Source organism: Myotis myotis, unplaced genomic scaffold, assembly GCF_014108235.1.
Source record: "Myotis myotis isolate mMyoMyo1 unplaced genomic scaffold, mMyoMyo1.p scaffold_m19_p_7, whole genome shotgun sequence".
Classification (NCBI taxonomy): Eukaryota; Metazoa; Chordata; class Mammalia; order Chiroptera; family Vespertilionidae; genus Myotis; species Myotis myotis.
In genome coordinates, this window is record NW_023416379.1 from 61,108,254 (window position 1) to 61,125,740 (window position 17,487).

The following is a 17,487-nucleotide window of genomic DNA, read 5'->3' on the forward strand; positions in this document are numbered from 1 at the left end:
TGTGTGTGTGTGTGTGTGTATCTATATATATATGTGTAGACTAGAGGCCTGGTGCATGAAATTCATGCATTCAGGAGGGGGGGTTCTCACAGTCCGGGAGCCCTTGGGGGATGTGGATGTCCGACTGATGGCGTAGGCAGGCTCCCAGCCAGCAGTTGGGCATCCTTAGCGCTGCCACAGAGGCTCGCCAGCCATGAACCTGGCTTCCAGCTGAGTGGCACTCCCCCTTTGGGAGCACACTGACCACCAGGGGAAGCTCCTTTATTACCAACTAGGGGCCCAGTGCACGGATTTGTGCACCTTGAAAGGAACTGTGGGCCTTGAGGCTGTGGTGGGCACAGGGGCGGGTCTCGGCCCATCCTCCATACCCCTGCCTGGCCTCTCCTGCCATGTCCCCTGGCCCCCTTTCTGCCAGCGCCAGCCCCGCTTGCACCCGCTGAAGGCAAGGAGCAATTGAGGCCAGCGCCAGAAGCAAGTGCAATCAGGAGCTGCTTCCCTGATCACCCCTCAGGAGCAGGGGGAAGTGGAAAAGCCCTCAGGGGCAATCAGGGTCAGCAGCCGCTGCTCGCACCCACTGATGGCTCCAAGCGATCAGGACTGGTGCTGGGCACCAGCAGCAGGTGCAAGCAGTGGGTCCGGCGCTAGCAGCAGTTGCGAGTGCTGGGTGGGACTGTGGTGCCCAAGAGCAAAGAATTTTCAGTAACCACCAGAGGCTTGCTCTAATGACAGTGACGGGCACCCTGCCTTGGTCTGACAGCCCCGCTCACCTGCTCCACCATCCCGCTGCAGCTGATGCCCACCATGTTCCACGCAAACCCCCTGGTGGTCAACGCACATCATAGCAACCAGTTATTTTGACGTTTGGTCTATTTGCATAGTAGCCCTTTATTATATAGGATGTTCAGCCCATGGATGCTCTGTAACTATTTACTGACTGGCTTTTCCTAGATATGGAAGCTGGCTGCATTCAATCTAAATATAGGATAAGTCACTTAAGGAAGGAGTTACTCACAAAATTTTCCAACACAATGTCCCAGGGGCATAATGATTGGGAAATTAAAATCGATGTCTTGATTTTGTTCTCAATTTTGAACAGCCAAAGAAGGCAGGCCTTCAGAAAGTCAATGTGTCTGCACTCTATCAAATCCTGTACAAGAGCCACTTTTTCAAAGTTATTCTCAAAATAAATAGAAAACCAAGGTGATTCTGTCACAAGATGGTAAATATACAATAATCATGAAGAGAAAATTCTGTCATTCCAAAAAGAATGATAGCTACAAACTCTTAATTTAAATCAATTGATAAAAACTCCAAGTGGAGAAATACAAATCACATATTTGTCAAGATACTAGGAAAGTTTTATCCTCAGCATTATATAAACAATTTTTCAACATCCAAGAAAACAGCATTCAAATAAACACAGCTATAGAAAAAGATGACAAGATAAATGGATACACATCCTTTCTCAAAAAACTGGTTAATAGTTAGCTATTTTAAATTTTAAAAAAATATGTAAAAGCCTTGGAAGATTATGAAATGTTTAGAATAGTGTTTAACAGCTTTAATATATAATATTTTTATGTTGAAAGTTCCTATTTTTGCCTTATTATTCATGTTTTTTTTGAACATATTTATAATAGCTATCTTGGTACTTGCATGCTAATTCCATATTTCTGTCATTTTTGGTTTTATTTTTCATTAATTGATGTTTTTTTCTCATGCTTATGATTTGTACATTCTTGCTTCTTCACATGTACTTTCTGAATGGGCGACAGACATGAAAGACATCATGTCGTTGAGGTTCTGTATTGTGTCCTTCCAGCAGGCAGTTAATTTAGCTGTGAATCAGCAAGATCCTCTCAGGGCTTCTTTATAAGCTTTGCTAGGATCCATCCAGCAGAGCCTTTATCCTAGGACTATAAATCACAGTGCTGCTAAGGTGTAACCTTTTGGGGTCTCTACTGACTGTCCAGAGCATTAAATAAGGTCTTGCCAATATGACTGGGTAGAATTGAGATGGCCCCAAGCACTGTGTGAGCTCTGGCCATGGTTCAGCTCACAGCTTCTCTGTAGTTCTTTCCTGTGTAGATTTTCTTCACTTGGCCTGGTGAAGTGTCCTGCATACATGCAACTTAGTATTCAACAAATAATCAAGAAAACCTCTGTTTACATTTCCTGAGCTATTCCGCTTCAGTTTTCTTCTCTTCATGAGCATGACCTAGAAATTCTACCTACATCAGTGCTCCTGAACTCCCACCTGTCTCTTCAGTTGAGGGAAGCTGCTGGGATATGGCTGGGCTCCACCTGTGCCTGTACAGGAAGGGCCTTCAACCCAAAGTCAAGGCAATCATGGGGCTCATGTCACGTTCCCTATCTACAGAATCACAGTTTGTACCACCTTTTGTCTTAAATTTAAATTCATATCTAAGTCCAGATTTTTAGCTATTCACATTGGGAAAGATATTCTATTAACAGTAAATTATCACGACTTTTTAAAATTAGTTTTCAGAAGTTCTGAGCAATTTTATTTTATTTTTAAAACAGATTTTATTGATTTTTTTTTTTTACAGAGAGGAAGGGAGAGGGATAGAGAGTTATAAACATCGAAGAGAGAGAAACATCGATCAGCTGCCTCCTGCACAACCCCTACTGGGGATGTGCCCGCAACCAAGGTACATGCCCTTGCCCGGAATAGAACCTGGGACCCTCCAGTCCGCAGACCGATGCTCTACCCACTGAGCCAAACCAGTCAGGGCTTATTTTTTAATTATAATTAGATATTATTATATACTTTCTCAAAAATCTTAATATTCAAGTTTGGGATACAAATCACTAATAAGATTGAATGCAGTTAATTCAGTGAAGTCAACTGAAATATATATCTTCATGAGTCAGTTTTAGAAAATGGTTAAGTTTTATATCAGAGGTCAAATTGCATAACAATAACCTAAATGTCCAACAATAGGCTAAATCAAGGAACATAAATAACGTAGAATACTACTGAGACACTAAAAAAATCACATTTTCTAGTGAGAAAGCAGAATACAAAACTATGTATTATATGATACAGATGTTTTGGGGGAGCAGAAAACTAAGATATAAAGGAAACAAATGTGAAGTATGATTTTAATATTTATATTTTTATTTACAGACTAGAGGCTCAGTGCGTGGATTCATGCACCTGTGGGGTCCCTCGGTCTGGGTGTGCCCTCTCACAATCCAGGACCCTTCGGGGGATGTCAGACTACTGGTTTCAGCACGTTCCCTGCAGGCCAGACCTCACCCTCTAGTATGCATGTAAGATCTTTGGTTAATTTCTTCTCCCCCTTCCCTCTGAGATTCATCAGTCTGTTCCATGTTTCCAATGGTGGTCAGTGTGGGTCATAGCTACCAGTCAATTGATCAAATGGTTGCTTAGGCTTTTATATATAGAGATTTTCTGCAAAACGACATTACATATAAAGCATATTATTTATATCTGACAAAAATTTTAAACCATTTTAATCTGACTTTTATAATGGCAATCTAACATATATATTAAAGTAAAACTTGTCTTCTCTCCTTGTTTGTAAATCTGCCTTTCCTATTCCACTTTACTTTTCTGAGTCCCTGTTCTCTTTCTGACTATGATTTCATGATTGCCATATAGTGATATTTCCCAAATTTCAATGTATGCCCCTCTCCTTTCTCTTGTTTTTAATTTACTATTTATATCTGCCTAAATTTAGATTACTTCATTGCTTCCTCAACTTAATATATACAAACTCAACTTATGCCATTTACAAACAAGCATTCCTTCCCAGTTACCTAATCCTTCTCAATGGTAACATTTTCCTTCTCTTAGTTTTACAATTCTCTTTCACCTTAAATCTTTCCTTGAGTTCTTTGGATAATGCCTCTTATATCCAGTGATTATTTCTATTGCCGCTTGAGGAAGATGTATTGCACTGAGAGTCCCAAACAAATGGCCTCCCTGTCTTCACTCCCTACTCTGACTCCATCTCTTACCAGCTTGCTACTGAGTCTCTGAACCTTATATATGATGGACACCTTGGACTAGAGTGAAAAACTGTAAAACTGCATTTTCTATACTTCCTTGCTGCTAGGATTCTGTATATGCTGTTGGTTCAGAAACAAATGCAGTCACAAAACCTTTGTAGTTGAAACTGAATCACAGAGTGAGACAGGTACAGGGCATACGTTTGGCGGTTGTACATTGTGGCTGGACTGTTTTCTGGACTCTCTGACTGTAACAGCAGCTTCTTAATTCAGCAGGTAGTGTCCTGGTCATAATGGCAAAGACAGCAATTCCTTTGGTAGCTAAATTCTGCTGGGTGGTTATGGGAGTCATTCATGAAATAAGGCATGTGGTCTCTTTAGCCCTTCCAACAATTTAATAGCTATTCCTGCATCCTTTTAGGCATAAATTGTCTGGAGTGAATTTTATTGTCTACTATTAAGAATACCAACTAACCTGGATGGTTTAGCTCAGTGGTTGTGTCGATCTATGAACCAAAAGGTCAGGGTTTAATTCCAGTCAGGGCACATGCCCAGGTTGCGAGCTCAGTCCCCAGTAGGGGGTGTGCATGAGGTAGCCCATTGATGTTTCTATCTCCCCCTCTCCCTTCTTCTCTGAAATCAATTAAAAAAATTTTTTTAAGAAAGAATGCCAACTAAGAGTTTCCTCATCTTTAAATAACAATTCTAACATCTTGAAGGGTTATTAGAAGAATTGATAGGGACAATTCAGGTAAAGCATATAAACAGCAGAAACGTAGTTATTGTTCTTGTGTTATTGTTAGCACCATAACAATTAGAGGGCCAGGGTATGAGATATCTTCAGCATATGTTCTTTCTGCAATCTTGGTCAAGTTACTTAACTGCTCTAAAATTTGATTTCATTATAATGTAGGTAAAAAATACAACTACTTCATGAAGTTTTGTGAAAATTAAATGAGTATATAACTAAATATTTTTTTTCTATATTTTGTTATTCTCCACACAAATAATCTTACTTGATGAGCTAATTTCCCACATTACTTCCTGTTTTTAAATGCCATGACCTTACCTGTCTTCTCAGAATCCTGGGCACACATTTTTTAAAAACATGCAATGTCTGTATATTCTGTTATCATCTCTTTTTCAACTTAAAGCCATTTTTCAAGTTCTTCCCTTTTCATGAAGTCTTTGCAGGGACTTGCAACCTACCTTGATCACTTCTTTGATCTTGGAGCTCCTACAAACAGCACTAGGCATTTTGACACTTTGCTTTTTTCCTAATTAGTAAAATGTGCCTTATTTCTTTCGGAAATTGACTTTTAAGTCCTTGAGATCAGTAGCAATTACATTAAAAAATTACCTAACAGAGTTCTTAAGAGAGTTTACCATTTAGTAGTCACTTGAACAAACTGCTGACTAGATGATTTGCCATGTCATTCACTGAATTCAATTAGATTATCAGTATTTTTGGCATATGCTATTAAATGTAGTGTAGAGAACTCAGAAGTAAGAACTTGGTTAAAGGTACTTGAAATTATATACATACATTTTTGTATTCTTAATTTTTTCCTCTTTACCAAAACATTTCTACCAGCCTCTTTTTTCCTTTAATTGTACTTAATTCTACCATAGAAACAGCAATAATCTTAAATATGCTAACAAAATGAATGTATAATATACCAGTCAACATTACAATATGGGAATGACAGCTGTTTCTTAGACATATCTGTCAGCAGTGATATAAGATATACATATAGAAGGGCTCAGAGCACTGGTTTTCAACCTCGGACACACTTTGGAATCACCTGGAGAGGTTTAACCACAGATACCCCCATTTAATATGAATGGTATATGGCTTGGGAACTAGATGTTTACATTTAGCCAGACGATTCTCACAGCAATTAGGAAGAACCACCACTGGTCAGAGGCTATGCTCCACTCAGAACCTTTTCCCATCCACTTTCTCTCACTGCTTTGCTTTAGGAACATGCTGCCTGCTTGGAGATTTAAGGCCCTTCACCTAAGCATTCCTTTGCTGTCACCAGTGGCACCTTTGGTACATGTATACAAGTACAAGTAACAGGATGTTATTTTGAAAACTATTTTCTGAAAAAAGCTTTCTGTAATTTCAGTAGGCAGTAATAGTATTCATATACGTAAGAAATAAGGTAATAAGTAAAATATCAGCCTGGCAAGAAGAGGGGGGATGGGAAAGAAAAGCTACAGCCCTATTAACAATAAAGGAGAGGTACAGTTTCAGTTATAAATACCTGATTGATGGTATCCAGATCATCAATGAAGCTATTTACTTCTGATAGAAGCAGAGATATTATAGATTTTCTCAACACGCTGCAACTTCCCAGGGTTACCAGACTCTGAGATACACAATGCTGTACCTGAAACTGAAGGTAAAAATGAGTAGGGTTCTACTTTTTATCAACCCAGGTCAAAATAGATTTAGTGGACATTTTCTAACACTTCACCAGTGAGCTCCACGCTGTGGGGAGTACAAAAGGTGTCAATAAATTCTAGGTGAGTCTCAAGCACAATTATGAAATAGATAAATAATAATATAAGTAATGAAATTTTATATAGCAGTTCATATTTTTAATTGTATGACAAGGTGCAAAATGGATATTTTAGCTGAAGTATCAAAAGATGATGTACCCATTTAGATGATAGACTACATACAAGATGAAAAAAGAGATGACAAACAGACTCTCAAGCCCGTAGCCACTAGATGGATAGATTAATATTATAGACAGATATAGAAAAGGCTTGAAAGAGAGAAGTTTGGAGACGTCGTTGGGGAGAGCTACTGGTGTAGTATGAGTCCCACTTCTATGTGGAGGTACTTCTCTAGTCTTCACAAGTCAAAGGCTAAGCACTTTAGAGTAAGGAGAATAAAATGAGGGGCTCTAAATTTTCATCCAGAGGCCACAAAAGTACTTAGCACTAATAAAATTAAAAGGACAGTTGAAGACAATAAACTATTTTACATATAGTTATTAGAAGAAAGGCCAGTTGATTATTAACCACATTAAATAAGGGGTATATAACTCACACCTGGAAATGCATTAAATATATCCTTTAAAATATCTGGGAGGAAGAATGCTTCAAGGAGAATCTCAAAACCCAGAAATAGCATCTACCTTATGATTGTTCTATATAAGCTTAAAAGCATACTAAGGAGACATGGCTTTTATATATAAAACTAGAGGCCCGGTGCACGAAATTCGTGCATGGGAGGGGTCCCTCAGCCCGGCCTGCACCATCTCCAATCTAGGACCCCTCTCGCAATCCGGGACTGCTGGCTCCTAACAGATCACCTGCTTACCTGCCTGATCGCCCCTAACCACTCTGCCTGCCTGATCACCCCTTACCGCCCTCCCCTACCAGCTTGGTCACCCCTAACTGCCCTCCCTTGGTGGCCTGGTTGCCCCTAAGTGCCCTCCCCTGCCAGCCTGATCGCCTGTAACAGCTTCTGCCTTGGCCCCCAACACAGTGGCTTTGTCCAGAAGGATGTCTGGATGGATGTACGAAAGATGTCTGGTCTAATTAGCATATTACCCTTTTTTTAGTATAGGTAACATATATGCGCCTAAAAAGTTATATTTTTTTTACATACTTTAAATTATACAGTACATATTCAACCTCTTTTACCCGTGTTTTTTTTTTCCTAAATATATCGATTTTTTTAATGGAAAGGAAGGGAGAGGGATAGAGAGGAACATCAATGAGAGAGAAACATCGATCAGCTGCCTCCTGCACACCCCCAACTGGGGATGTGCCTGCAACCAAGGTACATGCCTCTTGACCGGAATCGATCCTGGAACCCTTCAGTCTGCAGGCTAATAATCTATCCACTGAGCCAAACCAGTTAGGGCTCCCCGACTTTATTTTTTTATTTTTATTTTTTTCTTCAGATTATCCACGTTTGTAGATATGGCATTAGTTCATTTTTCAATTGATTTTTAGAGAGAGTGGAAGGGAGAGGGATATATATAGAGATAAACATCAATGTAAGAAACATCCCTGCAGCTGCCTTCCTTAGGAGCCCCAATCAGGGATCCAACTTGAAACCCAGGTAGGTGCCCTGACCTAGAATCGAACCTGCAGCCTTTCCATGCACAGGACCACGCTCAACCAACCTATCTAAATTCAGCCCGGCCATTATATGATTTCTGGAATTTTATTTCAATTCTTGCAAAGTCTGTGGGTTAGGTAATATTCACATTTTGCTGATGAGAAAAAAAACAAAAAACTTTTCATTTTGAGACATTATTCTTCACTCATTGCCACGTTTTCCTGCAAGTCCTAGAAAGGCTCCTGACAGCAGTTTCACTGGGTATCCAGAGTCAGAAGCATTCTCCTCACCACCACCCTTTCCAAAGCCTCCTCTGCACTGGCACTGAGGCTGCTCTGGAGGGCGCCGAGGCTAGGTAATGCAGACAATGACAGGATTTGGACCACTGGAGCCACCGTACCCACCTCTCCTCTCTCAGCTTTTCTCTGCTGTGCTGGAGATAGGCCAAGGTTTGCACCGCTAGCACTTCGGACACAGGTAGTGCTGCAGTTTTTCCCTCTCCAGAGCTGCTGTCGCTGCCTGGAGGTTATAGGGCTGCCCTGGAAGTCCTCTGCATGCCTCCCGTGGGGGCAAACTTGGTGGTGGACTCCACAATGGAACTGCTATTTTTAGATACTTTTAAACACCCCAGCGCTGAGGTAAGACTCCACTTCTTGATTCTGACTGTGCTTCTAGACTGTGGGACATGTACAAAAAATCCTTAGGCATGCCGGCCTTGGGCAAAGTGGCTCCTGCGGCCCAGCTTTCCAATCGCAATCACTGGCTGGGGGGGCAGGCAAAGGTGGCCCCGGTTCTCCAATCCAGGGCTGAGGGGCAGGGCAAAGGCGGCCCATAGGGCCCTATGGGCCGCCTTTGCCCTGTCCCCCGGCTCTTACCTGCCGCCTGGGTTTCTGATCACCATTCTTCAGTCCTTCCCCTTTTGCCTCCCATCATTGCGCCTACATATGCAAATTAACCGCCATCTTTGTTGGCAGTTAACCACCATCTTTCTTGGTAGTTAATTTGCATATCGCCCAGATTAGCCAATGGGAAGCGTAGCGAAGGTAGTCAATTACCCTGTTTGTCTTTTATTAGATAGGATGTTTAAATGATTTATTTATTTAATATTAAATGCCATATGAAAATGTCACTCATATTCTTTAGGGTGAACACTTAATGTAGATATTTCTCAAAACGACATTTTTTTAACCCTCATCCTAGGATATGTTTTTATTGACTTTAGAGACAGAGGAAGAGAGAAAGAGAAACATGGATGTGAGACAGAAACACTGATGAACTGCCTCCCACGTGCGCTGCATGGGGGATCAAAACTGCAACTTAGGTATGTACCCTGAGCAGGAATTGAATTGCCACCTTTTGAGTTTTGGGACAAGGCTGCAACTAACTGAGCCACTTAGCCAGGGCTCCAATTGACATTTTAAAGATATATTTTAATTTTAAAAGTCAATATAATAAAATTAATGGATTATAGAGTTCAAAAGCAATTTTATTATTCTGGACATACATAACTAGCTATTAATAGTTTTCTAAATCAACATAATCATAAAATCACATCAATATATTACCATAGAGGTCTAGTTATTTATCTTGTTATTTCTTAAATATATAATTGGTTCAGACACCCTTTATAATATTCCAGTACTACTTATTATTTTCAGATTATTTTCTTTGTACCTGAAAAGAAAGAGTACGCTTATCTAAGCTCTAAAAACCTTCTTTTGGGTATTTCACTACTGTTTTAAAGGTTTACTTATCTCCTTTCTCAGTATTTAATTCTTTGTGGGAGGGGTGGGAAACCTCCAGCACCTGGACCCAAAAGGCCCCAAAATCATTTGGTCTGGCCCTGCCAAGGCATTAGGGGTGAGTTAATGAAATGTTTGATCAAATATAGCAGGCTAATTTTTAAGTTGACAATTTTGTATGGCCCTCAAATAATGTTATAAATATCCAAATGGCCCTTGGCAGGAAAAAGGTTCCCCACCCCTGCTTAAAGTGAAGAAAGAGTTCACAGTAAAGTAAGAGGGGCTTTAGTGAGTAAGAGGTTTGCAGACTTGGAAGCCCAACACTGTCTGAGTCAAACCCAGCTCCACTACTTATTCACTTGTACTAACAACTTAGTTAAACTGTTATGTCTCAGTTTCCACATCTGCAAACTAGTGATTGTGACAGCACTTGCTTCCTAAAATTGCTGTGCATATTAAGATTCAATAAAAATGGTTAACATAGTGCAAGGCACCTAGTAAGTGCTCAATAAGTGTTAAAAGTTATTATAATGTAGAACAGGGGTGGGCAAACTTTTTGACTCGAGGGCCACAATGGGTTCTTAAACTGGACCGGAGGGCCGGAACAAAAGCATGGATGGAGTGTTTGTGTGAAGTAATATAAATTCAAAGTAAACATCATTACATAAAAGGGTACGGTCTTTTTTTTTTTAGTTTTATTCATTTCAAACGGGCTGGATCCGGCCCGCGAGCCGTAGTTTGCCCACGGCTGATGTAGAATGATAAAAGTATTGAAGGTTATATAAGGTTAATTCACTAACCCTTGAAAAGTTAAATACCAGCAATAAAATCTACTTTTCTAGAATTAGTACAGTCCTGGTAGAGGACATTGCTGAGAACTAGATTTCATCAGAGAGATGTTCCATGCTATAGCTATGAACTACTGTCTCCCCAATATGACTGAAGTTCATATGAGAGCAAAAATGTAAGTATATAACCATTAGGTAATTAAATTTGTGTAAACTATTATAAAAATGGCATCTCTTCTCTTCTTTACATCATATTTGACACTTTTCTTTTGTAAATACAGCAGAACTTTTGAGACAGGTTGACAAGGAGGCCAGGGCTGACAATAACATTGTAGGTGAGGCTACCATAATGGAAACCATGGAAAACTCGCTCAACACCCATGCCATCTTTATCTATTCTAGCACATCTTCCCGAGTATGTTCCTTCTGTACCCAATTTGTTGAGAGTTGTTATAATGAAAGGGTATTGTGTTGGCAATGTCTTTTCTGCATCTATTGAGATAGTCATATGCTTTTTATCTAGTTCTTTATATGGTATATCACATTTACTGAACCATTTTTATATTCCAGAAATAAATTGCTCTTGATCATGGTGTATGATCCTTTTAATGTGCTGTTGAGTTTGGTTTGATTACATTTTGTTGATAATTTTTACAAAGATAATTACCAGGGATATTGGCCTATAGTTACTTTTCTTGTAGTGTCCTTATCTGACTTTGGTAGCTAGGTAATGCTGGCCTCATATATTGAGTTTAAGAGTGTTCTTTCCTCTTCAATTTCTGGGAATATTTTTATTTAAACATTTGGTAAAGATTCACCATGGAAACCATTACAAAATCACTTTTGAAGAAAACATCTCCAATTTAGTTCTTGGGAAAACCAACAGGTAAAATTTTGACAAACATGGACTAATACTAAGCAGTGACCAAATAAACTTGAAAATAAGCCATCATCTTTTAAACAGTAATAATAAATTTGGATATCCTAAAAGCAACTGAAACTGAGAAATAAAAACTCACTGAATGACAAAAATAGCCAACTAGAAGGAAAGATAGTGAGTTGGAAATAGATGTAAAGAAATCATTCAGAATATAAAAAAGAGACTGTGTAAATATGAATTGAGGTTAACAATAGGTGTTATATGTTTATATAGATTTCTTTTTTTAATAGAGAGAGACATCTGGAGAAGAAACAACACAGGGAAATATAAAGGAAGAAAGTTTTCCAGGCATAAGAACAACAAGCATTCACAGGTAAGGGAAGCATAATATATACTAACAGAAAAGAACAATTAGACTGACACATAATTCCTCAACAGCAAGAATAAAAGCCATAATAAGCCTTTGGCATATTGTCGTCAGAACACTTAGAGAAAAAAAATATATTAATCTATAACTGTGTGCTAGGCACAAGTATATGAATCCATAATTTTGTTCTTAAGAAAAGAAATGAGACATTTTTAATGAATAAAACAAACGGTAGTTTAATACTTACTGAATAGTACCAAAGGGACCTGTAAAAGTTGGACTTTAAAAAAAGGGAAAATTATCCCTGGAGTCTCCTTTTATTTGGTATTCTGAAGAGGTCTGTTTCCCTTTTCTGTGACAATTTATTTTAAATTTTCTTTAGACCTACTTTTATATTTCATTTTAATCTGCACCAAAAGAAAGCATATTCTGATACTAGCATTTGCTGGCCACTTAGTAAAGCTACAGAGTTCAGAGAGAAGAAAGGTAAAAACATGGGGACAAAATAAATAAGGTTTATGATTTCAGGAAGCTCATAATAAAAACAAATTTAAATAGTAATGGAAGAAATAAAGAAAATCAGGTACACATAAGAGTTAGATATTGTGAAAATCACAAGTTCTTGAACAAATGAATCAGAATAAATCATCAAAGTTCAAAGTAAATAAATCTTTCTAGAACGAACAAATATAGGAAACAGGACTCCAGTTTTCAAACAAAATCGATACACTGAAACCAAGATATATCTAGGAAATATTAAATTCCAAATAAAAGAGAAAGGCTCTTTTCATTTTTTAAGGCATTAACTGGTAGATCTCTTTAACAGAGGAAAACTACTACCCAAATTCTACAGCATCACTTAAAAGTATCTCCCACATCATGTTAATATACTCATTGGGGGGGAAAAGGGCAAAGTGATGGAAATCTTGGACAGAAAGAACTTGGGATGCTCACTGGTTAATTAAAATATCCACAGTAAACTGAATTAAAGGTAGATTAAGTAGTTAATACCAGAAAATAATACTTATGTTCATTAGAGTTCTGGTCAGGTAATAACTTTTCTAAGTTTTGAGCAATAAAATGAGTAAGACAAAAAAAAGTTCACATATAAAAAGTTTTTAGTAACTAAAAGTGAGAAAAAACTTGTGAGTAAAAAATCTATTAGAGTTAATGGAACTAGTAAAATATACCCAAAGTGTTAAAACATCATTGAGCACTTAATATAAAATATTAGTAGGTAATTCACAGAGAAGTAAATAGAAATAGTAATTGATTATTTGAGAAAAGGGTTCAGTACCTCAAAATAGCCAAATTAAAACAAAGAACATACTATTTAAACAATGTGAGGGAATAAAAATACTGTGTGTGTGTGTATATATATATATAGAGAGAGAGAGAGAGAGAGAAATTATATGTTTTTAAAACGCTAAATATCCAACAATGTAGGAATTTGGGTGCATCTATTATATATAGCAAACATTACAATGGTGTACAACATAGAATACTTTTATCATAATACAGTGAAACATGTAAAAAAAAAAGTGATTAGTTTTTTTAAAAAAATTAAGGGGGAAAAAGTGTATTTGTTGAGACCAGGAAGAAAAATTTGACTTCATTTTAGAGTTGTGTTAATGTTGATATTTCTGTTTTAAAAGCTCAAGAAAACATGAATTCAAGAAACCAATTGGACTGATATACAGGATGGGCAAAAGCAGGCTTACAGTTGTTCACAGGGAAAATAATATAAGAATAAACTCTGTTTCGTGTATTTAGAACTGTAAACCTACTTTTGCCCCACCCTGTAAATGTAAATCAAATACTATTGTAGTTGTAATGGTATATGTGATTTTTTTTTTGACCTTATGAAAAGATATACAAAATAAAGCACCTATTTTGCAAGATCTCTGATGCTTTTGAGATATGCTCTAAAGGAAAATTAGATATGAAATACACTTTTCTAAGGACACTGATTTTAAACAGTTTTCAATGAAAACTTACGGCAGTAAACATACACGTACCAAAACATAATGAAAATACTGAAACAGGCCATGTGACAATGTAAATTTTCCAGACTAGTAAGGGAGATGACAGCAACCATATATAAAATAAAAGAAAAAACAAAACTAAGTCCAATTTTAAAAATGCACAGAAGTATAATGGTGGCTGGGATTTTAGCTTGAATAACAAAGTATTTTTTACCCTCTGTAGTTTCTACCCAGGTAATAAGCCAAGTCCTTGATTTTGTGTGAAAAAGAACTATGATATAAACTACAGCCTGAAGGGGTAAGCAAATATAGTCTTTAAAAAATAAATATGACGGTGATGGCAGATGATGGCAAGAGTTTCATTAGGACAAACTGGAACTGAACATTTAACAAGAGAGCATTCCAAATAGAGGTACTCACAATTACAATAAGTTTACCGGTCAAAGCATCACTTAGGGAGTACACTGTTTATGTGCTTACTTGAGGTCAAGTTGGAGTACTTATATTGCCAGTCCATCTTTGGCTCCTACTGGATCTGAGGTTTTGAACAACAGTATTGGATTGGATTGGGCATGGGTATGATAAATTTGAAGCTCAGAAATTGCCAATAATAGTTTAAATATTTACTATTAATAATAATTTAAAATATATACTTTTAAGAGAATTAATAAAAAGCAAAAATGAACTTGACAATGTATTAAAACATCTAGACAAGAGAGTATTTTAGCTTAATTCAACTTATTGAGCAAGTTAATTGTATTTACAGTAATGTGCCTATAGAAAGGAGAATGACAATGGAAGGGTGAGAATGAACAATAAAATTGTAGCTATCTAGATGAAGACAGGAGGACTGCTTACAGAAATTTTAAGAATGAAAAGGATTAGTTGTTATTCAGGAATAAGTAGATATCAAGGGCAAAACAAATCAGAAAAAGAGAGAAGTGTAACCCTTTTCATTAATAAAAATATCTTGGTCATAAAGTATTAGCTCTGCACTTCTAGTGTTCAACAGAAGTGATATAAAAGGTATTATGGTGATGCCTTACAGGGCTTGGAGCCAGTACTATACATAGTGAGGGCACATTCGGAAATTAGTTTTGGCTTCTGATGGACAATAAACCTGACACAGCTCAACAGAAATCAGCCCACAGACCAAAGAAAAATGAAAACCCAGATGACAAAATCAAGTCAAGCTCAGGAGTTCATGCATCTCTGCTGGCCGCCTTTGCACAGTGTGGAAGCCCCTGACCAGACTCGGACCTTGCTGCAGCCTTGACATGAAAAAGAAGTTACTGATACTTTAGGGAAGCCAACGTCACTTCCTATAATCACTATCAGTTGTTTTCTTGTTTTCTCATCTGTAGAAGGACAAGGGACCATATACAGGGAGAACTGATTGACAAAGATAGGTAGACTCTTGAAAATAGCTAGATTGTGATCCAACTGTAAACAGATTCCCACTTGCTACCTTTCTCCTACCTGTGGGGGAAAGGCAAGGGAGTGACTGTCTAAATAAAACCACATCATGCCTGCCAAAATTCCAGATGCAAACCAAGGGGAAATTTCTTAGAAGAACACAAAGAATGTGGCCCTAAACGTCAAAACTGTACATGTTTGTCCATGTGGGTTTCTACTGGATTCTACTTCCAGTCAGGATTCCTATTTTTATTCTCATTAAAGCAGCGTTCAGTATCACCTCACAAGAAAACCCGTTGTTGAATATGTTGAAGGCCTGCATCTTCTACCAAGATTCTTACTGGATTGTCCTCTTTAGACTGACCCACACACTCCTGTCATGTCCTCTTGCATTTGCAAGAGTATAGTGACTGCATAATTAAATGTAAGGTCTTTTCATTGCAAACTATAACTTGTATACAGAAAGTGCATTGTTATAAAACACACACAAGCATTAACATTTTAACAAATAGTTAGAAAATAAACATTTATGTAATAAGTACCACCCCCAGGTCAAGAAATGAAACTTGGCCAGCACTCCTCTCCCTCTCCACAGATAAACCTTTTCTCTGTCTTTCATGCTAATAAGTCCCTTTTTTTGAAATAATTATATCAGACAAGAAAAGAAAATTACAGGCCAATATCCATGATGAATATAGATGTAAAAATCCTCAACAAAATTTTAACAAAACAAATTCAACAATTTATTAAAAGGATCATACATCATGATCAAGTAGGATTTATTGCAGGGATGCAAGATTGATTCAACATCTGCAAATCAATTAACTTGATACATCACATTAACAAAATGAAAGATAAAGATTATATGACCATCTGAATATATGCAGAAAAATTCAACATCCATTTATGAGAAAAACTATCAAGAAAGTGGGCATAAGGGAGCATACCTCAACACAGTAATGGCCATATATTATAAACCCACAGCTTACATCATATATAATGGTGAAAAGCTGAAAAGCTTTTCTTCTAAGATCAGAAACAAGACAGGAAGCCCACTATCACCACTTTTGTTCAACAAAGTATTAGAAGTACTCACCAGAGCACTTAGACAAGAAAAATAAATAAAAAAAAATAAAAATAAATAAAAGGCAACCAATATGGTCACTATTTGCATATGATATGATGTTATATATAGAAAACCCTAAAGACTACACCAAAAAAAATGTTACAAATAATGAATTCAATAAAGTTGCAGAATACTAAATCCATATATAGAAATCTGTTGCATTTCTATACACTAACAAGCTACCAGAAATAGAAATTAAGAAAATCCTATTTATAATTGCATCAGAAAAAATGCCCAAGGAAACATTAAACCAAGGAGGTGAAAGATCTGTATACTGTAAATTATAAGACATTAATAAAAGGAATTGAAAAAGACACAAATAAATGAGTAGTCTATGCTCACTGATTGGAAGAATTAATATTGTTAAAATGTCCATACTACCTAAACCAGTTAATAGGTTCAATATAATCCCCACCTTATCAAAATTACAAAGCATTTTATAGAGAAATAGAAACAATTCTAAAATTTGTATGGAACCACAAGAGACCGCAAAAAGCCAAAATAATATTGAGAAAACAGAACAGAGCTGGAGACATCACACTCCCTGATTTCAAAATGTAATCCAAAGTTATAGTAATCAAAACAGACACATAGATCAGTGGAACAGAATAGAGAGCCCAGAAATAAACCCACACATATATGGTCAATTAATTTATTCAACAGAGCCAAGAATATACAATAAGGAAAAGATATTCTATTCAATAAATAGTGCTGAGAAAAGTGGACAGCCACGTGGAAAAGAGTGACACTGGGCCACTATATTCCACCATGCACAAAAATTAACTGACCATGGAATAACAACTTGAATGTAAGACCTGAAACTATAAAGATCCTAATAGAACACATGGGTGGTACATTCCTTGACATCAGTTTTGGCAATGATTGCTTTGGATGTAACATCTAAAGAAAAGGCAATGAAAGCAAAAATCAAGTGGGACTATAACAAATAAAATGCTTCCATATAGCAAAAAAGCCATCAACAAAATTCTTGCCAGTCCCAATCAGTTTGACATTTGGCAAGACCCACCTGAAAATCATTGAGCTCAGGCCCTAAAATTCTATAAATAGCCTTCCTGAATTTTTCCATTTGTAAATAC

The 17,487-nt window shown here is 37.3% G+C and overlaps 1 protein-coding gene across 1 annotated transcript in view; it reads right to left on the reverse strand.

Moving 5' to 3' along the window:
• MEI4 (meiotic double-stranded break formation protein 4) overlaps positions 1-17,487 on the reverse strand; it is a 117,406-nt gene that overhangs the window by 46,904 nt on the left and 53,015 nt on the right. The window contains exon 3 of the mRNA XM_036318411.1: positions 6,270-6,401. Within this exon, the coding sequence (XP_036174304.1) occupies positions 6,270-6,401 (132 nt within the window). The remainder of the gene's footprint in view (positions 1-6,269; positions 6,402-17,487) is intronic.